At 48.5% G+C, this 23,004-nt stretch overlaps 1 protein-coding gene across 1 annotated transcript in view; it reads left to right on the top strand.

Moving 5' to 3' along the window:
• The first annotated feature begins 257 nt into the window (after nucleotides 1-257).
• The window catches only part of phyhiplb (phytanoyl-CoA 2-hydroxylase interacting protein-like b), a 92,742-nt gene continuing 69,995 nt past the window's right edge, over nucleotides 258-23,004 (top strand). The window contains exon 1 of the mRNA XM_072478911.1: nucleotides 258-452. Within this exon, the coding sequence (XP_072335012.1) occupies nucleotides 347-452 (106 nt within the window). The 5' untranslated portion in view covers nucleotides 258-346. The remainder of the gene's footprint in view (nucleotides 453-23,004) is intronic.

Raw genomic sequence — 23,004 nt, 5'->3', positions numbered from 1 at the left:
CCAGTGGAAGGGAAGTTGCGGGTATTTGCAAAGTAGGTCAGACGGTTGGAAATGTTGAACTGGAGATGTAAAATATCCAGGAAGGCGATGGGGCTGAATTGAGGCAGCTGGATGAGGTTTAGGCGAGGCAGCGCTAATAGTTTGTGTAGCTCTGACATGTTTTTGTGTGTGTGCTATAGGCATTGCTATGGCTGTGCTCTCTCTCTCCCCTCAATGAGCTGGAATCATAGTTGAGTCTGGAGCTGACGCTGTTCCCCTTTCTCGCCAGTGAAAGCGCCCGAGCGATCCGAGCCTGCACTCAAGGTGAAGACAGAACAAAAAAAACAAATCCTCGTAAAACTGCAAAATGGATGCACATCTCGCCCACAGTCTCAGCAGCCCGACCAGTCCATGCGACGACATGCTGAAAAATATCAGCAGTTTGGAGGCCATACAGCTGTGTGATAGAGAAGGTAAGATTGGTACGGAGGAGGAATTCAAACGAATTCATGGAAAGCTAGCCGAGGGTGGCTCACGCCTCTTCATTGTCAAGTGCATGGCATTTAAATTCGCTGCTACATTTTCCAGTAATTCGGATTCATGCTCAGTTCTATCACAATACCAGCTAGCTTTTAATCCTGTTCAGTGGAACTGATGCGCATTAATTTCTTGTAGGTTATTCCGTTTGACGCTTTTCACGATGTCGAGTTAATCATTCAGCGCGCTTCACCGTTTATTATGTAATGGTTTAAAGCGAAGATCTATAATGGTTTGTCCGGTGCAGTGGAACAGTTTTCAAAATGTAAAGGAAATCGGGCGCATTTTATGGTTCGATATTCAGCACCATGGACAAGATAGGAAAGGGTCGCTCAATTCCTGACTGCAGTGGGCAACCGAACAAAGTAGATGCACTGTACTTGACTGCTGTGAATTACAATGGTTAATTCAAACAAGGCATACATTTGAGTTTGCCTTTTGTGGAAATACTTCAGCCCCTAGAAGAAAGCACACATCTATTCAGGACAGATTTGCTTGAGATTAATGTTTAATTGATTGCAGTTTGGGTATTTTTGTTGCATTGTTGGAATGACTGCTCACTTTTCCTGTTTCAGTATCTTAAAACACAGAATAGCCACAGTGATGACAGCTGTTTAACGTAATGTGCATTTGTTTCAGGAATCATTTGGAAGCATAACTTCATTTCAGTACAAAGCAATCTTTCAAAAGCCTCAAGGTCACTCGGGTGCAAAGTTTCTCTAGTGCCCATTAATTCCATCCATAGTGATTCACATTCTCCCTAAATGCCACCAACTGCTCAGCTGGAGATTTCTGATTAACATTTCATTTTTTCAAAAATCAAATACTACTGTAAAACATTTATGTCAGATGCAGACCACTTCAATGACACAAATATACAATTACATAAAAATAGGTAAATAGTTAGAAACTATGTCAGCCCCAAGACACAAAATTATATCTAAAGTAGCTTCAAGTCAAAGCAAAGAAGCAGCAGAAAGTGTGTGGGTAAATCATCCCAAAATAACGAGGCAGATTAGGGAGCACCCTAACCGTAGACAGTTTAAACTGTGCAGACTATATTTGGAGCCATTTAGAATGATTGGCATGAGGACTTTGTCTTATTTGCTCAGGTTGAACTATGTTTCATGCACCCAATGTAAGAGATATTGAAGTGTCGGTTTACTTGAAGTTAAAGTCTTTTGTTTTAAACACAATGAAACTTGCACCTTTTCTGAGAATCCTATTCTACATGGAGCAAACAACGCCAAGTTGTGAGAGTCTATAGTTTCCAGCTTTTCATTATATTTAATGAAATTCTTGATACTTATTGATGGGTGGAACAGCATTAGAAGATGAATAGAAATTAATGAAAGCGCTATCCATTCTTGCAGACCAGTCTGCTCCAGCAGAATCTAGTAAGGATCAGTGAATTGTCATTAACAGCCTTTAGTTTGATATGCTAGGAATTCCGCATGTAAAATTCACAATGTTTAATATTTAATGGATTTTATTTAAATAAAACTAATTTTGATGAGATCTGAGCAAATAAAGAATATTGTGTATAACCTTGCTTTATGTATAACCATTTAATTAGATTTACATTAGCTTTGAATATCACAGCTGGTTCTATAACTGCTTCCATTTCAAATCCATTTGTTTCCAAATTTATGTTTGCAGTCTGAGTTTACTAGTCTTTACTAAAGTTTCCTGGAAATCATTTGAATTGTATAAGATGGTAGTGGTGTACTCGATAAGGGGAAATGCAATAAGGTGAAGTTCTGAGGCCAGTAAGGAATCTTTAATTCGCAGTAGTAGAGATGCAGTGAGGAGGAGGTGTTATAATAATGAGAGGGAATGTTTTTTGGCAAAGTACAGAGAACTGAGGGAGCTGGTAAGTAAGAGAAGCATCATATTGAGTGTACAGATTTCAGACGTTCCTTTTCAGAGGGTGGTAACAACTGAAAATGGAGCTGGACAGGCAAGCTAGAGCAGATGTGAAGTTACAAGTTGATCTGTTATATTCCCCAAATCAATGAAGACCTAAGTTAATTTCCTGAACTTGCACGAATAACATATTAAAATAAAGTATAAATAATATTAAATATAATGCAAACCCTAATGCCTTAATTTTAATTAATGTAATTAAAATAAAAACACATTTGTATAATGTACATTTAATATACAATCTATAATATACAATCTTATAACCATAATTTATACAATATAGTAAAGTCAGAAACATTAATGTCAGATGACAGCTAGTTATGGGGAGCCACAACTGGGGGAGTGTTAAGACAGCTAAAATATTGAGTTTGATTCTTTGATTGAGTATGCCAAACATACTGGGTAGTTCAGTTAGCTGGAGGCCTGAAACTGAAGCTGAGGCTAGAGGTCAAAAATGAAAATTTCAGCCACAAAAGTATAAATGAGAGATAACTTTTAAAAACTCATTTGGAGTTAAACTCTGTTGGGTTAAACTAAGTAGAATTTCACACTGTTGTGTAATTTGGGGAACTGAAGACGAATAGAACATAGAAAATAGAGCACAGAACAGGCCCTTCGGCCCACGATGTTGTGCCGAACCTTTGTCCTAGATTAATCATAGATTATCATTGAATTTACAGTGCAGAAGGAGGCCATTCGGCTCCTTGAGTCTGCACCGGCTCTTGGAAAGAGCACCCTACCCAAACTCAACACCTCCACCCAACACCAAGGGCAATTTTGGACATTAAGGGCAATTTATCATTGGCCAATTCACCTAACCTGCACATCTTTGGACTGTGGGAGGAAACCGGAGCACCCGGAGGAAACCCACTCAGACACGGGGAGGACGTGCAGACTCCGCACAGACAGTGACCGTAGCCGGAATCGAACCTGGGACCCTGGAGCTGTGAAACAATTGTGCTATCCACAATGCTACCGTGCTGCCCTTAAGAACAAATAAATCTACACTATATCATTTTACCGTAATCCATGTACCTATCCAATAGCTGCTTGAAGGTCCCTAATGTTTCCGACTCAACTACTTCCACAGGCAGTGCATTCCATGCCCCCACTACTCTCTGGGTAAAGAACCTACCTCTGATATCCCTCCTATATCTTCCACCTTTCACCTTAAATTTATGTCCCCTTGTAATGGTTTGTTCCACCTGGGGAAAAAGTCTCTGACTGTCTACTCTATCTATTCCCCTGATCATCTTATGAACCTCTATCAAGTCGCCCCTCATCCTTCTCCGTTCTAATGAGAAAAGGCCTAGCACCCTCAACCTTTCCTCGTAAGACCTACTCTCCATTCCAGGCAACATCCTGGTAAATCTTCTTTGCACCTTTTCCAAAGCTTCCACATCCTTCCTAAAATGAGGCGACCAGAACTGTACACAGTACTCCAAATGTGGCCTTACCAAAGCTTTGTACAGCTGCATCATCACCTCACGGCTCTTAAATTCAATCCCTCTGTTAATGAACGCGAGCACACCATAGGCCTTCTTCACAGCTCTATCCACTTGAGTGGCAACTTTCAAAGATGTATGAACATAGACCCCAAGATCTCTCTGCTCCTCCACATTGCCAAGAACTCTACCGTTAAGTACGAATGTTCTGTACTTGACATTTGACATAGCCTTCTGTTATAACCAGCACTTTTCAAGGTGCAGAATTTAGATGCAATAACATTAAGTGAGTATATCCTTTACTATAAATGTTTTTGTGAAATATGTCAAAAAATGGTTTCTTCATTCTTGGCATCTACTGTACACTGAATTGGAGCTGTCCTGGGCAAAGTACATAATCTACAAATTGACAGCTGGTTTTGACGTGAATCATTGACCATGTGACTTTTTCAGTTCCATGTGATTAAAAGAGCACAGTTCAACCTTGAGGTTATGGATCGTTTCTCTTTATGGACATTCTTTCTTGCCTAGTTATTGATGCTTATGGCTTTTCTGATGTTTCTAAACTTTTTCACCATTAAAATTGTTTTGCTTTCTTCAAAAATACATATTTTCATGATGTGTGGTCACAAAATAGCTTTTTCAGAGGACATAAATATGGTGCAAAATAGATGATTTGTCCTATGAGCCAAGTATATTTTACTACTCGCTTCAAAATTGTGGTGCCCTCTAAGCATTTCCTTGTGATAATTGTAATGGGTCCTGCAGATGGTGTGTCTGGATCAAAGCTGCAATAGCCGCTGGTGTTAAGTTAGTTCATTTATCATAGAATCTTTGAATAACTGGAGGCATTTTGTATGCTGATTTCATTTAAACCACATTGAATGTGCTTGTGCTTTCCAGGTGTTAGTTGTGAACACCACCAGGAGAAGAATTTTACGACCCTTTTGCCGTGGTGCATATTTTCTATGCACCTTCAAAAGGTCATATTTTATTGCAAAGGACACACATGTATAATTCCACAAATGCCTTGAACTCTTTCAATCTCTAATTTGCTTTGTTGATTAAATCTGCTGGGATAAGAAAGGATTTTTTGAGAAATATTTCACCTATTTCACATCCACTTCTTTTGGTTGGAGATCAGTAACTGCAGTGTGGACTCCAGCCAGGTAGAACTCTATTAACATTGCTTGGCTCCTACGTGGCTGGAAACTAAATTTTCTTGTTTAGGATAGAACTCCGCAGTTGCCTGAATAATTGTATATGCAGAGCGATCTTCCAACAGATATTTTCCTGAAACATTAATATTTTGGAAACACTTAAATTAAGGTCAGGCTAGAATACAAAGGCCTGGATTTAAAATAGCCCATTGTGGCGGGAAACATGGCGACCTGGCCCACTTAATCACTGGAGAGGCCCCACATCAGTGAGCTGACGGCGGCAAGCCTGCCTTGATTAAATAAGAGATTAAATATGGGTGACCCGGCATTCCCAGCTGCCTTAATAATTAATGAGCGATTCACATCTGTTATCCCTGAATGCACACAATTTAGCGGTGGCCCAGGGAGCAAATGGGGGTGTACAGTTTTCCTGCACCCTCAAAAGGCCACCTAACATCTCATTTTGCCTTCACTTGCCTTTGATTATCCTTAATCTGTGGTAAGTAAGTACATTGCTGCCACCATACCTGCTGATGAGCTGCCAGCCTCTGATTGTCTGACAGCTCTTGGTGGGTGGGGTTTCCAAAACCAGGTCTAATGGGTAGCCGTTTTGATTATGGAGGTTCCGCCATGGAAGTGACAGGAGTTCTTTGCCGATATTCCAACCCATGGACAAAACTACATGAGCCTTACAGAACCCTGATCAAAATGTCCAGGGGATAACATCACCTCGGCATTTTGCAAGCCAAGTTTGATACATCAGTAAGTTTGCAATCCATGTGTTGTTGCACAGATACAAGGTGACACTGTCTTCTTCACTTCAAAGTCAGATATGTACTATGACTCTTGACGCCACACTGCTAGTTTAACATCATTCAAATACTAACTGCATTGCACCAATGCTAAACTTGCAGTATTCATGCACTCTTAAGAGAACAAAAGCAACTTCAGACTATGGGTGGGATTTTCTGGTCGGACAGCGACCGGCATCATGATGGCAGGACAGGAAAACTCACAGTGTGGCCAAAGGTCAGTTTGGGGGGTGGGGAGGGGAAGCGGCAGGGGGAGGTTGCTGGTGAATAGAGCACAGGAGGGATGGTGTGGACAGAGAAGCATGACTGGCAGTGGTGGTGATGATAGGAAGAGGGGGCAAAATTTATAAGTCTGAGGCAGTCCTGGGATAGTGCACATCATGCTACTTGCTTGCCTGGCATGCATGTCCTGGTCCCAGTCCAGGGAGGGGAGGGCTTAATGTGCTGTGTCAATCGTGCATTGTATGCTGTGCAGGACATAGTCAGTCCCTCACGTGTTTGGTTCCTGGGAGTTGGTGGCTTGGTACTGGATGGCAAACGGCATAGTCCTAATCAGGAGAGGCAACTGCAGCCTGTAGATGGGGAACTGGTAAGAAAGAGAGGGGCACTTGATGGTCTCGGGGTGGATCACACTAGGTCACTGCATAGGATCTCAAGAAGGGGAGGGGTGAGGTCAACTTAGAGCATTGGGACATCCAGAGAAAACAGTTTGGGGGAGGACAGGGACATCAGTCAATGGAATGACACAGTTAAAATGTTAAATGGGTGTGAATGGCCATTTGTCATTCTCGTGGGTCAGAAGGTTCAAAGGTCAGAAGGATCCAAATTTAAAGGGGCAGTGGCTAAAGTACTTATGCAAAATGCACCAAAAACCTCTACACATTGCAGCTGAGAGGTTCAGGTTTTATACATCTCAATGATTACAGTCAGTACATTAGTTCAAGATGTGCTCTCATCGATTCCAAAGAAGGCAGCCTGACAGTGGCCTGATTTAGTCTTAAATCGTACTCAACCAAACTCAACCACTTCTGTGAAAACGTCATGCCCGGGGCAGTGAGGGTTGGGGGACAGATCTTCCAGTTACCCTTAAGGCTGTGCAACTACTCCTGGATATTACTTTAGTTGTAAGTAAATTCAACCATCTGATTTTTACCAATACGCTAGACTTTTTGCCTTCAACAGCAAAATGTGGCACCTTACATAATCTCGAGTAAGCAGTTTCCCAGGACTAGGGCTCAATCGGACTCTGGAAATGCCAAACAAACAATCATTTTGTAAGCGGCTAGGTTTGTTTATGCACAGCTGTGAACATAAGAGCAGGTGTTGATGGGGAATAGCGTGATATATAATAAAAAAAGGCGTGTGGAAGGCAGTACATCTACACAAACATAGATAAATGCCTGGAATAATCTGTTAGACACTAGTAAGAGGTGTAATTATTGGTGGTTTTCAAAATAAGTTGCATGTTAGGTTGGGGTAGTAAAAGGACTAGCTCTGATGTGCTGTTATCAGGCGATTGTGGTTTTCCTGCCTGCATTATTTTCTGATTTGCTTAGTCTAGATTCCTGATCACAAACAAACCTGGTCAACCACACAATTTAAAATCCATTCACTTTAACGGAGAGTAAAATAGGATGGGGTGTAAAATCAGACCTGAAGCTGCCCTTTCTTTCTAACTTGGTATCGGACCCTGGATGTTGATAAAGGGAGTATAGCAATAAGATCCCTTGCGCATTAATTTGTCTGCATGAGGTTGATTCCTCGTGAGCTTATATTTGTTTCCTATTTCATGTCACTTTGGCTTTATAAACCTAACCTTTATCCTGCAATATAGCCTTGGTTACTGGAGACTTATCACTTTTTAAACACAGCCAGTCATTCTGATACCTCGTTGTAGCACAATCAATCACTCACGAGACGAGATGAGAAGGAGTCGAACGATGGCTTTATTACGCAGACTTGTTCTCCAGCAGCACAGTTACAGAATGCGGCTGCTGGGAGAACCCGGGCTCTTATACTCCGCCTTACTGGGTGGAGCCAGCAGGCGGCTGATCCAATCGGGACCCAGTGTCTACCAACAATAGCCTCTCGGCATCACAGGGTACCTTAATATCCCTAATACATACCACCACATTCGTCTTTATCAATTTTTATCCACTATCTAAAATATGACTTTGACACTATCCTTTTCTTTGGAAATGACAGATACACAGCATTCAATTATTACATCAGCCTTACCTCTACCTCCATGTCCATAATCAGCCCATCCCTCTTCTCACTACCTTTGTACTTTGTGTTCCAGTCTCTGTTCATACTCTCTTTTCCTCACTTGCCTTTTTTACTTCCTCTCTAAATCCCAGATCCTAAAAAAGTATATTTAGATTCACAATTTCATTTCCTACAAGAGAATGCTATCCACTTCCGTACCAGTCAAACCTGAATGGCAGTTTAAAAAATATTTTCAACGCCGTTTTGTACTGATGAAATAACTTTCATTTAATGGTACCTGCACAGTTAATAAATACTTAGACGCGCTGGCACTGGAGTCCTGTAGGCGAAATAGAAAACCATTTAACACATTTGTGCTTCTGCAACCAATAAATAATTTTTTTTTGAAGTGCCAATTTTAAGGTTTATTTTAAATATATTTTATTTTAAATGCATAGTTACATTAATAAACAGTAATCAACTTACAACAGGTTACAAACAGTTCAAAAACAAATTTCCCTCTTTTTTTCCAGCCCCAAATAATCCCCTATTCTCCCCTCCTACCCTTAAGCACCCTCCTCCCCCCATTCCCTATACCCTTGGTGACAAACATTTATTGAAACAGGGATAGAAAGAGTTTCCATCTCATGAAGAACCTTTCTTCCACCCCCTGAGTGCACATTTAATTTTCTCTAACTTCAAGAATTCAACCAGATCTCCCAGCCATGTTGAAACCCCCGGTGTCACCGCCGATCTCCAATTTAATAGGATTTGCCGTCTTGTAATCAGCCACCACATCAACCCCCTTCCCTTCCAACAGCTCCGGCAACTCTGAAACCCCAAAGATTACCATCAAAGGGCATGGTGTTCGCTTGACCCCCACTATCTCTGATATTGTGTCAAACACTGCAATCCAGAAATCCCTGAACACATGTGGATAGTTTGCTGATCCCCTCCCACACCTTTCACATTCATCTTCTACCTCCAAGAAAAACCTGCTCATCCGGGTTCTCGTTATGAGTCCTGTGCAATATCTTGAACTGGATGAGGGTCATCATAACACAGGATGAAGTTGAGTTAATTCGGTGCATGATCTCACTCCAGACCCCCCCCTCCAAGCTTGATTCCCAACTCCTTCTGCCACTTCTTTTTTATTTTTTCCATTGGTGCCTTATCAGTTCCTAGCAGCCACCCATAACTGTCTCCAATCTTCCCCTTCCCGTATCGCCCCAAGTCAACAACTTCTCCAGCAGCATTCATTCCAGCAGATGAGGAAATGAGGGTAGTTCTTTGATTGCAAAGTTCCGGACTTTGTATCTAAATTCACTCCCCCTAGAGAACTCAAATTTCCCATAAAATTTCTCCAGTTTCGCAAATCTTCCTTCAATAAACAGGTCCCTCAACCATTGTACCCCTTCCCTGTACCACCTACCATACATTGCATCCATCTTTTCCGGCATAAACTGATGATTCCTACATAATGGGGCCAGTGTCGATATGCCTATTAGCCCAAAGTACAACCTCACTTGGTTCCATTTTCTGAGTGAAGGTGCAACCACGGGATTTCTAGTATATTTGCTTGGAGAGAACGGGAGTGGGGCCACTACCAATGCCCTCAAACTCTATTCCACACAGGAGACCTCCTCCACCCAAACCCATTCTGATTCTTCTCCCCCTCCCCCTCCACAAACACCTCACCTTCTCTATATTGCCGCCCAGTAATAGGACAATAGGCTTGGGAGTGTCAACCCCCTCACTTTCTGCCCCTTTTGCAAAACGATTTACCGAATCCTGGGAGTTTCCTTTTTCCAAAGATATTTTACTCCAAGTAATCACCGTTACCATCGCTGAATCCCCCCACAATCCACATCCTTGGGGTTACCATTGATCAGAAACTGAATTGGATTAGCCATATCAATACTGTGGCTTCCAGGGTAGATCAAAGGCTAGGAATCCTACAGCAGCGAGCAACTCACCTCCTGACCTCCCCCCCAAAAGCCTGTCCACCATCTACAAGGCGCAAGTCATGAGTGTAATCACAGTAGCACTGTTGCTCCAGGGTCCCAGATTCGATTCCCGGCTTGGGTCACTGTCTGTGTGGAGTCTGCACGTTCTCCCTGTGTCTGCGTGGGTTTCCTCCGGGTGCTCCGGGTCCCACCCACAAGTCCTGAAAGACGTGTGTAATTTGAACATTCTGAATTCTCCCTCTGTGCATCTGAACAGGTGCTGGAATGTGGCGACTAGGGACTTTTCACAGTAACTTCATTGCAGTGTAATGTAAGCCTACTTGTGACAATAAAGATTACTTTTACTTTACTTTAATGGAATACTCTTCACTTGTCTGGATGAGTGCAGCTCCAACAACACAACACTCGAGAAGCACGACACCATCCAGGACAAAGCAGCCCGCTTGATTGTTCCCCCTTCTACAAACATTCAAAGTCTGACGAAAATGGCAGCCATGTGCATCATCTACAAGATGCACTGCAGGAACTCACCAAGGTTCCTCAGACAACACCTTCCAAACCCATGACCCCTACCATCTAGAAGGACAAGAGCAGAAGATATCTTGGAACCCCACCATTTGGAGGTTCCCCTCAAGGTGACTCACCACCCTGACTTGGAAATATATTGCCGCACTTCACTTGGGGCAACAGCCTGGAACTCCCTCCCTAATAGCACAGTGGTTGTACCTAAACCTCAAGACTGCAGCGGTTCAAGAAGGCAACTCATCACTACCTTATGGAGGGCAACTAGGGATGGGCAATAAATGCTGGCCTAACCAGCGATGCCCACATCCCGTAAATGAACAGGTCGTTTGCATACAGCGACACCCGGTTCACTTGTGCTTTTAAAAATCAAGAAACCGCCATCTTTGCTGATGCGGGGGTGAGAGAGGAGGTAGGACAGAGAAAGGCGCAACCTGGGCTGCTAGCCAGGCTGGCTGGGGTGGAGGAACGGCCCTGCCAGGACTAGGGGAGGGGGGGTGACCCCCCACGGGATTGGGGTGTTGTATAGGCACAGACCGTCAATGCTGTGGCCTGCAATGCAGCCATCTTGTTGCTCACCCCACTGACCACCCACTTTTCCTCCTGCTTCTGCAGAGTGACACCGGCCGTATGGGTGCCCCGCCCCTACATCCCACCCTCCGCCATGCCCCCACCACCGAATTTGCCGCCACCTGTCGGCAGGGCAGCAGACGGCCCACCCAAGGGCAATGACCACTGTAGCTACTACGAGGGGGCCGCGTTACATACTGCTGGCAAGGGCACTGCCAGCCAATGGTACCCCTGGCATCAGGGACAGGCACCAGGGCCAGAGGTCTGCACGGTGCCAGCCACCAACGGGGCCAAGGGTGCGGTGGTGGTGGGGGGGGGGGGGGGGGGGGGTGGGGGGGGGACATGTGGGGGTGGAGCCCACAGTGCCAACCGGGGCTACCATGTAGCCCATTGGATCTGGTTGGGCACGGGGTTATGCATGCTAACATGTTGGCCTTTCACTTCCTGCAGACAATGGATATTGGAATTCAACCAGCAATGGTGGCCTTCCTGCTGGTTGCCGCAGTTCTGGGGATGCCCTGCGCTGTACAAGCTGGCGCTAAGCGAGGAGGAGAAAGTTGCAGCAACAAAGCCTGCCGCAGAGGAACAGAAGGCAGCCGCCCAGGATGGAGAGCCAGCTGCCGAACAAGCCGAGGAGGTGGGGTTGCCAAGGAGGCACCGCATGATGCCTCCTGTGTGTGATGACAGTGCCTGTCATTTGAGGACCTGCCAGACCGGGCATGCTGTCGAAGACGTCGGCTGAGCAGGGAGACAGTACAACATATCTGCCAGATCGTGGCCCATCTGGCACCGTGGGGGTAAGGGGAAGGACACCTCCTCCCGGTGGTCGTCAAAGTGACAGTCACCCTGAACTTCTGTGCAACGGGTTCTTCCAGGCTCTGAGTGGCGTCCTGGCCGGGAACCCTGACCTTGGCGCACAGATGCAACCATGCCGTCAAGGGGGCCCTATTTGCCCAGGTTGCTCAATACATCCACTTCAATATGGACCGAGCCCACCAGAATGCCCGAGTAGCGGGTTTCACTACCATCAACGGGATGCCGTGGGTCCAGGGGGTGATAGACTGGATGCATGTCCCCTACGAGCTCCTGCAGATAACAGGCCGCTCTACACAAATCAAAAGGGATGCCACTCTATGAACGTGCAGCTGATATGTAACCATTAGCTGTACATCATGCACGTCTGCGCCTGATATCCGGGCAGTGTGCATGATGCCTTTATCCTGGTACATGCGGCGATTCCTGACATGTTCGAGACACCTGGGGGGGTTTGTTTCCTGGACGATGGGTTATCCACTGCGGTTGTGGCTGTGACGCCTATCTCGAGGCAACAGACCGAAGAGGAGACCCGCTACAGCAACAGGGAGCGCGATCGAGCTTCAGCCTCCTGAAGATGCGATTCAGGTGCCTGGACCGCTCTGGAGGGGCCCTCCTGTATGATGCTGAGAGGGTCATCCCCATCATGGTGGTCTGCTGCATCCTCCACAACACCGCGCAGCAGAGGGGCAATACTGGAGGAGGAACAGCAGTCATCATCTGACAAAGAGGGGGAGGGTGGAGGATGGGTTGGACATGGAGCCGAGGTAGGCAAGAGAGGCCGTAGGACGTGACTGAGATACTGAAAGAATACGTTGCATCTGTTCTTACAAAAGTTCCAAGCTGGCAGAGCCAACTTAGCAGTGCTAACCTGTGCTGGTGGCAGTGCCAGGGCAGGACCTTAGTGCAAGCCCATGGGAGGAGGTGCGGTATGTGTGATGGGCACAAGGGGGGGGGCTGTGCGGACATTGAGGGGGTAATTTGTTGGCAATGAGTGTCGGGGGAGTTGCGGGGAGGGATGTGCTGGTGATGAGTGCAGGGGGAGGTGGCGGAGTGGGTTGGCGGGGGGGGGGGGGAAATGTGTTGCGATGGGTTTTGGGAGGGATGGGGGGGATCTGCAGGTGATGTGTGTCAGCGGGGATGCGGGAAGGGATCTGCCAGCGATGAGTGTTGGGGGGTCGGGTGGAGGTTTGTGGGGGGGGGGTGGCAATCTATTGCGATGAATGTTGGGGGCAGGGATTTGCTGGTGATGAGTTTTGGGGGGGGTGGGGGGATCGTTCAGTGATGACTATCAAGGGGATGGGGGGATGGGGACGGGAGGAATCTGTCAGTGATGACTGTCAGGGTGTGGGGCGTATATTCCAATGATGACTCTGGGGGGAGGGGGTGCGATATGGGCGGTGGGGGGATCTGCAGGTGATAACTGTCAGGTGGGGAGAGCCCTGAGATGTGGCCTGGGTGCTGTTCGGTTGCAGTGCTGGTTAGGAAGCCCTTTAAAGATGGCGACCAATCTGTTTGAAGCCGGTTCCTGGCTTTATGAGTCTCCACTTCACCAGAGTGATGACATTCACGACACCCAATCACATTGTTTCCTGAGAGGTTCAAGATTCAATGAGAAATCCCACCGTCTATTTTTCTTGCCGGAACTGACACTTTACGGTAAGATTAGCATGGATTTCAAAGTACACCTGAAGCTACAATGAACTCATTAACACAAAGTCGCTTTATAAGCACACAAGGTGACTGTGGTCAATGCACTTCGCTCTGAATCCAAGGAAGTATGGTTGATTCTGCAGGAAGTGGGGAGAAAGACCTCAAGGATCCCCCAAATGGGCCTACAAAGGAGAAGGAACATGGGGGGCCTGGCCCTCCCAAACCTACGTACTACCACGGTGAAGCCACTGCAGAAAGAGGGGATGGATGGATGAACCAGAAATGGAATGGGAAAGGATGGAAGAGAGCTCCTGCACCGGGTCAACCATCCGGGCTCTCGCCACGACAGCACTCTCATCCCCGCCAACCAGAGTCAACAAGCCCAGTGGTGGTAGCCACACTCTGAACCTGGAATCAAATGAGACAGCACTTCGGCTTATCCAAAATATCCACTATGGCAACCACAAGTTCACGCCAGCCACGCTAGGCACCACCTTCAGGAGGTGGAGACAGGATGGGGGGACGTTGGGACTTCTACACAGAGGACAGGCTAGCGACCTTAGAGGAACTGACAGAACGACTACAACTTCCCAACGGGAACGAACTGCGACAACTACAGATAAAGATGTTCCTCCGCAAGGAAATGACCACGTACCCACGGATCCTCAGACGCATGATGTTAGAGGAACAACTATTCTCGGGTAACCTGGGAAGGGGGAAGCTGGATGACCTGTACCGATGACTATTAGAAAGGGCACGTTCCCCATTGGACGAAGACTCCGATTCTCCAAAGTGGCATTTTTGTGATACACGTTGCTATTGCCCTTTAGGCAGGATTAAGGTCAAGCAAGGTGCGCCAGGCTGATGCGCATGGAACGCTCTGATCGCCTCCGGGTTCACCAACGGGTCCGGGGGGGGTGGGGGGGCACTGACACCATATCATCCCCCTCCCCTCCCGGCCAACCCTCGCCTGCATCTTCCTGTGTGTTACATACCAGCTGCACTTTAGCGTGCGGGCCCTGGGTTGGCAGTAACGCCACAGGTCTGGTCCATGGGATGGAGGATAATGACAACCTGCTCTGTGATGAGCTCTGGTGCTCCACATTGTTTGACAACGTCTTGACTCCTGCCCACGGTAGCATTTCCTTCCGTCCACCTGGGTGATCCCTGCATGTGAGCTGACCATTCCAACACACGGTCCCATCAAATCCCTGGATGACGTTGGGGGGGGGGGGGGGGGGGGAAGGGTTGGGAGCCTAGGCTAGGCCCACCGCCCCCCCACACCACCACCACCAATGTCCACCCGTACTCCCCCCCCCCCCCCCACTCCTCTCTCTGACCAGTCCAGGCGAGCCCACCCCTCACACCCATCTGACAGTGTGAACAGGTGTTTAATGTTACAACGTATATACAGGTTTGTGCCCTAGCCCCTATAACTAAACTGTGAACTAAACTGTGCCCTGCACCAATGGCAACTTAACCATTCTTTAGTGGAAAGTCAGAGACTTTTCCCCAGGCCAGAGGGGTCAATTACTAGGGGGCATAGGTTTAAAGTGCGAGGGGCAAAGTTTAGAGGAGATGTACGAGGCAAGCTTTTTTACACAGATGGTAGTGGGTTCCTGGAACTCGTTGCCGGAGGAGGTGATGGAAGCAGGGACGATGGTGACGTTTAAGGGGCATCTTGACAAATACATGAATAGAATGGGAATAGAGGGGTACGGACCCCGGAAGTGTAGAAGATTTTAGGTTAGAAGGGCAGCATGGTTGGCGCAGGCTTGGAGGATCGAAGGGCCTGTTCCTGTGCTGTACTTTTCTTTCTTTGTTCTTTGTTCTTAACAAGTGTCTAACGTTCTGGTCTTATGGGCCCCCAGACGGTACAGCAGGAGTAGAGGCGCCTTGCTACGATTCCCACCCTGCTACCTGAGTCCCCTTTGGCGGGTGTCATCTGATGACCGGACTTGGATGGGCCCGGCTGCTGCTTGGGTGCCCCAGTGGCATGGTGCCGCCCTGTTCTGCCCGCTGTCCATCAGATGTGCCAGGGACAGGAGGAGGGGGGGAGTTGGGGTCTCCGAGGTGCTGCAGTGTTCCGGCACCTCCCCTGCGGGAGCCACCGGCACTGGCCCCATTACCTCCTTCTTCGGGGTGCCCAATGGCCCCCAGGCTACTCTATGAGATGGGGGTGCGAGCAGAGCTAACCTCTGAGGCTCCCCTGCCACCTGGCGCTGCCATTTTTGGAGGCCTGCTCTGGTCTCAATAAGGGTCTGCATGCTCACAGCCATGGAGCACAGGGAGTGGACTATCTCCGTCTGGCACTGCGCCACATCATCCATTGACTGTGCCAACACCTTCTGGGTTTGTGTCACATCAGCAAGTGACTGCGCCATCTCCCTCTGGGACTTGGCCACTTCCCTCTGTGTCTGCGCCACATCGGCCAGCGCCTGGCCAATGCCGTTGACGTTCCCAGCCATGACCTGCTGTGACTGGGCCGTGCTCAAGCGCCGCTGCAATGTCTAGGTGGCTCTGGCACATGGTTGCCTGTGAGTCCGCAACCGTGTCCTGGGCCTCGGCCAGCGCCTGCACAGAATGCCCCAGGTCTTGGATATGCTGATCCATAACCGTGCTGAGCCAAAACTGTCGCATGCAATGCCTCCACTGGCGCCAACCGTGCGATGTTGGCCTGGGTGGCACGCATTGCCGGCACCATCTCTTGCTGCTGCACGCGGTTGGACGCCTCCAACTGCATCTGCAGGTGCTGGATGCTCGCCGACAACGCCTCATGTAATCCCTGGCTCTACGACTGCAACTCCAAATCGATGGAACTGTCCGTTCCAGTAGACCGAAACATGTCTGGACAGCAGCTAGTTCCTCGGGTCGGCCTGCACTCCGACCATTTTCCCCCCTCGGGAGTTCCTTCCTCTACCTGCTGTACCGGGACAGCTGTGTGATGTGCACCAGATAGTGTCCCAGGAGCCTCTTCACTAAAATGCTCAACCAAGGTGAGCATCTCTGGGATGGTGGTGACGAATGTGATATAAAATAGTTACTTTAGAGATATTAGTTAATGTAATGTAGAAATAAGCCACTTTGATTCTGGCACGTAGAGACAAAGGATTTTAGACCGCATGGAAAAAGCAGGAAGAGGTGTGTCTATGAGAGTGATGCTGAATTGATAGGGGCCGGAGAAAGGGATTGGAAGTGAGCCAATCAGAATAGATCAAACAAGTCAGGAGGGACATAGGATGACCTATGGGCATCGAGTATGTGAAACTTGATGCCATTTGAATGTATCAGTACGGAGCTCTTTGTCTGGGACATTCACTTAGTTCCCGGGGCTGCAGAGAGCAACATGTTATCTGTATCACTGTGGACTAGGTAGCTTGCAAGCTGAATAAAATAACTAATGTTATACCTGCAAATCCATCTCGACTTTTATTGAGGCCAGACTGACGGATAAAGAAATTTGGGATTCAACAGAGGAGGGTGTTGGAGACAGCTGTAATGAGAAGTCAGTGTCATCCTCAGACTCGAGCTCAGGAGAGTCCTGTGTTTTGGGTGGAAGGCTGGCGTCTGCGCTGCTCTCATCCATCAGTGCTCAGCTCATGATGGGGGAGGCTGTGACTGGGGGGTTGGGGGGGGGGGGGGGGCAGGGGACACCAGATGCGCCTGCCCCATCACCAGGAAGTTCTGCAAGACACAGGACAAGACGTATCATTAGACGGGGGGGTGGGGGGGGTGGAGGAAGAAGTGAGCGTGTGGGTGGGTTTGAGCGTGTGGTTACGATGGGAGTGGTTTGGGGAGGAGAGTGGGTAGTGTTGACACACGTGTCACAGGATCCGCAACTCAGCAGGGTCACACTTCCTCGCCCGCATCCGACTTCCACCCCGGCAATCTCCCTTTCCTCTGGGACACTGATCACGCCCAGGGTCCTCTGCTCTGCCATGGTGAGGGCTGTAGGTCCGGTGGTCCTCCTCCAGTCTTCTCCCGCTCCCGGCTTTCTCTTGGCGGGTGGGCAAATGGAAAACAGGGGCCCCTGCTGGTAAGGACATTTACTGAGGCGAGGGAGAAGGAGGAGTCCCCCCCCCCACCCCACATTATCGTAGGCCTCAATATCTTTAAGAAGGATAAGGACTTGAAGCATTGTGGGTCCCACCATCCGACATCACTACTGATTGTAGATGGCAAGTGGTTGGCAAAGATCTTGGCCTCGCGGATTGAGGACTGTGTGCCGGGGGTGATGGGGGAAGACCAGACTAGGTTTGTAAAGGGGAGACATCTGTCGGCTAAAGCTAGGTGTCTATTGAACGTTATAATGTTGCCCTCGGAGAGACGGATTGTGGAGGTGGTGGTCACTATGGACGAGAAGAGGGCCTTTGATCGGGTAGAATGGGAATGTTTGTGGGCGGTAGTGAGGCGGCTCAGGGTCGGGCAAGGGTTTGTGGATTGGGTCCGGTTGTTGTATCGGGCGCCGGCAGCGAGTGTAAGGATGAACTGGGTGAGTTTGGGATATTTTAGGTGGCATTGTGGGATGAGGCATGGATGCCCACTCTCCCCATTGCTCTTTGCCTTGGCGATAGAGCCACTGGCAAAGGCGCTTAGAGCGTCAAGGGGTTGGAAAGGGATAATGCGGAGGGGTGTTGGAGCATAGGGTGTCGCTATATGCGGATGATCTGTTGCTTTACATATCGGATCCATTGGAAAGTATTGGAGGGATGACAGACATTTTGGTGGAATTCAGCTGGTTCTCTGGGTATAAGTTAAACATGGGAAAGAGTGAGGTCTTTCTGAACCAGGCGAGGGAGCAGGAGAGGAGGTTGGGCGAGCTACCGTTTGAGTAGTGGGGGCGAGTTTCTGGTATCTGGGCCTCCAGGTGGCGCGGGGATGGGAACAGCTACATAAATTGAATCTGGTGCAGTTGGTAGAGCAGATAAAGGGTAATTTTAAGTCCGTGATGACAGTACTCCCGAGATTTCTATTTATGTTTCAGAACCTTCCAATTTTTATTCCAAAAGCCTTTAGGAAGATTAATGCATTGATCTCGGAGTTTGTCTGGGCATGGAAAGCCCCATGGGGTTTTTGGGGCGGGGGGGAGCGGGCTGCCTTGCCAAATTTGATGAACTGCTACTGGGCAGCAAATATAGCCATGGTCAGGAAGTGGGTAGTGGGGAAGGGTCGGTGTGGGAGAGGATGAGGCTGCCTCTTGTAAGGACACTAGTTTGGGGGCATTATTGAAGGCACCTCTGCCGTTCTCGTCGGCTAGATACACCACAGGTCCGGTAGTGGTGGCGGCCCTGAGGGTGTGAGGACAGTGGCAGCAGCACCTGAGACTGGAGGATGCCTCGGTTTGAGCTCCGATTTGCAGGAATCACAGGTTTGTTACGGGGGGGCTGGACACGGGATTCCAGGGGTGGCGGCAGGCAGGGATTGAGCGGTTTGGAGACCTATTTGCTGGGGCAGCTTCCCAAGCTTGGAGGGATTGGTAGAGGAGCATGAGCTGCCCAGCGAAATAGGTTCCGGTACTTCCAGGTGCGAAATATATGAGGAAACAGGTGCCGTCCTTTCCTGACCTGTCGTCCCCGGGGTTTCAGGACAAGGTGGTGTCAAAATCGGGTTGGTGAGGGAAGGGTGCCGGAGATTTAAAAAGAATTAATTGGCTGGGAAGGAGCCCCGATGAGAGCAGTTAAGCGGAAGTGGGAGGAAGAGCTGGGGACGGTGGTGGTGGTCTGGGTTATGCGAGGAGGCTCTGAGGAGTGAGAATGCGTCTTCTTCATGTACTAGGCTTCGCTTCATTCAATTTAAAGTAGTCCATATGGCTGATCATCCAAATCAGTAACCCGCGCCTCCCTCCGATGACAGGTTCATGCCTAGGAAGGGAGTGACCCTGATTCACACATCTGGGGTGAGATTCTCCGACCCCCCGCCGGGTCGGAGAATCGCCGGGGGCTGGCGTGAATCCCACCCCCACTGGTTGCCGAATTCTCCGGCACCGGATATTTGGCGGGGGCGGGAATCACGCCGCGCCAGTTGGCGGGCCCCCCTCCCCCCGGGATTCTCCGGCCCGGATGGGCCGAAGTCCCGCTGCTAAAATGTCTGTCCCGCCGGCGTAGATTAAACCACCTACCTTACCGGTGGGACAAGGCAGCGCGGGCGGGCTCCAGGGTCCTGGGGGGGGGCGCGGGGCGATCTGGGCCCACCGATCCGCGGGCGGGCCTGTGCCGTGGGGGCACTCTTTTCCTTCCGCCTACGCCACTGTTTCCACCATGGCGGAGGCGGAAGAGACTCCCTCCACTGTGCATGCGTGGGAATACCGTCAGCGGCCGCTAACGCTCCCGCGCATGCGCCGCCCGGAGATGTCATTTCCGCGCCAGCTGGCGGGGCACCAAAGGCCTTTTCCGCCAGCTGGTGGGGCGGAAATTAGTCCGCCGCGGGCCTAGCCCCTTAAGGTTGGGGCTCGGCCCCCCAAGATGCGGAGCATTCCGCACCTTTGGGGCGGCGCAATGCCCGACTGATTTGTGCCGTTTTGGGCGCCAGTCGGCGGACATCGCGCCGATACCGGAGAATTTTGCCCATTATCATAAATTATAATATAATTAGCGGACTTGGCACTGCTACTTCAGCTCAATCTAATATCTGTCAGGTAGAATTTTGTGGGGTGTTTAGAAAGAATAAAAGAGAGAAAGCGAAGTAGGAAAACATGAACAATAACCATGCCCTAGTTGGGTTCAGAGGAAAACATATACAGAAAGAGTCAAATATAAACGGCCCTCTAATTGAAGATGAGCTAATTTCAGTAAGCTGAAAGAAGCAAACAAGATCTAGATCTGGTTAATTGGTTGGAAAAGAAATTACAGCGAATATAGCAGCAGGAGTTAAAATACTGGAGAAACAGGAATTAAAGGACAAGCCAAATACTGGGATTTCAATACCGGCATGGCTGGATCGGAAGATACATCTAACCACATGGGAACAGAGTCCCATAGCGAGTGCGTTTAGCTGTGTGTTTCCCTGCTGTCTAACACTCATCCAGTTAGATATGGGGCCTCAGCAGGAAACACACGCCAAGGCCGCACTCAGCCCCTTTTTCTGCACTGGGCAGCTCCGCTTGCCGGAACTCAACGCAGCAAGAGATCAGAACTCCATTTTTAAATGGCGTGCCGAGCTCCCGACGTGATCCCCGACCGCCCCCCCCCAGCCCTAACTCTTAACCAGCAGTGAAACCGACGTTCACTTTGAAAAATGCCAGCTTGCCACTGCCAGCCTGACATGCTGGCAAAGCCCCTGCCAGCTGGCATCCAGGTGGCACTGCCTGCCCAGAGGGCATGCACCTGGGGGCCTCCAATCCCCTGGGAGACCCCCATGAGTACTGTTCCATCTGGACCCGTTTGTGGGGAACACTACTGAACAGCACTCGTCCGAGGTCTCCCTAGGCGAAGGGGATAGATCCAAACGCCTTGGTTACCTCAGGGAACTGCATATTATCGTGATATCAGCTGAGTCGCTCTAATATGCAGATTTGCAAAACAATCACCCTGCCCACAATGGGCAGGTTTCACATCGCGATGTCTCATGAGATTGCGTTAGATCTCACGAGGTGTGACAAGCTGGATAGATCCCGGGAACAGGGTGTCCAAGCAGTTAATCGTCCACATTGTGCCACAGTGCGCTGTTTTTTGGGCGCAGCGTGGCTAGTAGATCACGCCCTTAATTGATTTTTACTTTTCTGTATATTTGTAAAGGAGCAAGAAGAACTCCATGTTCAGTGGGGCTCTTAAGAGAAAACAACTTTGAAGGGTTTCTTTTCCTCAGTATTTGCAATATCTAGTTGGTATGGTTTATTTTCATTAGACATTGTTTCAATAATTTTGACGTTTTAGTTGAGAAATTGTGGACCTTTTTTCCTCAAAATAAAATTTCTTCACATGAAAAAAAGAAAATGCTGATTCATCATTGAAGTGGTACAAGACAAAAGGGAGGTCAGCAAGTACCCAAACATATCTGTCAACCTTGGCACACTTCGCTGTTAGTGATGGAGAACAACAGCCTCAGGTTTCTCAAGGCCAACAAAGATGCTGTTAGAGCTTTACATCTGCAGCAAGGACACCTGCTACCATGTTGCAGCAGAAGGATGACACTGCAAGTGGTTGGCAAGGTCATTGCAGCTTTCACCCATTATGCTCATGACTCAGTCCAGTCTAGCACTGCAATACTAGCTAATTTGCAATTCATGTCCGATATGTTCAGTATATCCAACACTTTCATCTCTTTTCCTACTAACCCAACTGCTTAATGTCGCTGTACTTCTGAATTTCCTAAACTTCATTCCATAGGGAGCATTACGTGACCATGTTTGTGTTAAACCCTCAGAATATGTGAATACTGTGAGGGCTTCAGTTGTATACTACAATTTGAAGATGTTAAAGGTTGGAATTTGGATAGATAATGTAATGAAAGTGGTTTGTAATTTGGATGGATAATGTAATGAAAGTCTGTAAAGTGGCTTTGAAGGCAGTGTGTAGGAAAGCATGGATTGGTAACATGCCCCTTTAAGGGGTGAATTCTTGGAGGGTCAGGTGACCCGGAGGGTCAATCAGGCCAGAGCTCACGAATCCTGGGGCTGAACGTCAGTTTCACTGCTGGTTAAGAGTTGGAGTCGTGGAGTATGGCAGCCCTTATCACATTCTCTGTAAATAGTCATTTGGCTTAATAAACTGTTTATTCATTAATCTTCTTGGTGCTCGCTAGTCTTTCAAGATACGACATTTGGCACCGAGGATTAATCGGAGTGCCTTCCTAGTGTGAGAGAAATCGGGAGAGCAGACCTCGTGTGGAAACCTTTGCTTTGAAGCAAACTTGTTCAGCAGTCTGAGTGTCAAAATGCTCTTTTTTGGGAAAACGTGAGCCATTCGATCCTAACACGGAGCATCAATGCTATATGTCAAATGCTGCATTATTTCTTTAAAGCCAACAAAATTAGGGGGGGGGGGGAGAGAGGCAGTGGGTAAGCCTATTAACAACCTCTGGGCAGCAAGGTAGCACAGTTGCTTCACAGCTCCATGGTCCCAAGTTCGATTCCCCGCTGGGTCACTGTCTGTGCGGAGTCTGCATATTCTCCCCGTGTCTGCGTGGGTTTCCTCCAGATGCTCCGGTTTCCTCCCACAGTCCAAAGATGTGCAGGTAAGGTGGATTGGCCATGCTAAATTGCCCTTAGGTTAGATGGGGTTACTGGTTTACGGGGAGAAGGTGGAAGTGTGGGCTTAAGTGGGGTGCTCTTTCCAAGACTTGATGGGCCGAATGGCCTCCTTCTGCACTGTAAATTCTAGGATTCTATGACTCGACCTATAATCTGATTAGGAGTCTGACTTTTCCAGATGCCGCGACTTCAAAACTTTTTGAGGAGCCAGTGGAAGTAGCCAAA

This window comes from Scyliorhinus torazame, chromosome 16, assembly GCF_047496885.1.
Source record: "Scyliorhinus torazame isolate Kashiwa2021f chromosome 16, sScyTor2.1, whole genome shotgun sequence".
NCBI lineage: Eukaryota > Metazoa > Chordata > Chondrichthyes > Carcharhiniformes > Scyliorhinidae > Scyliorhinus > Scyliorhinus torazame.
The sequence above is the reverse complement of the archived record's forward strand: the minus strand, read 5'-3'. Positions and strand labels throughout refer to the sequence as shown.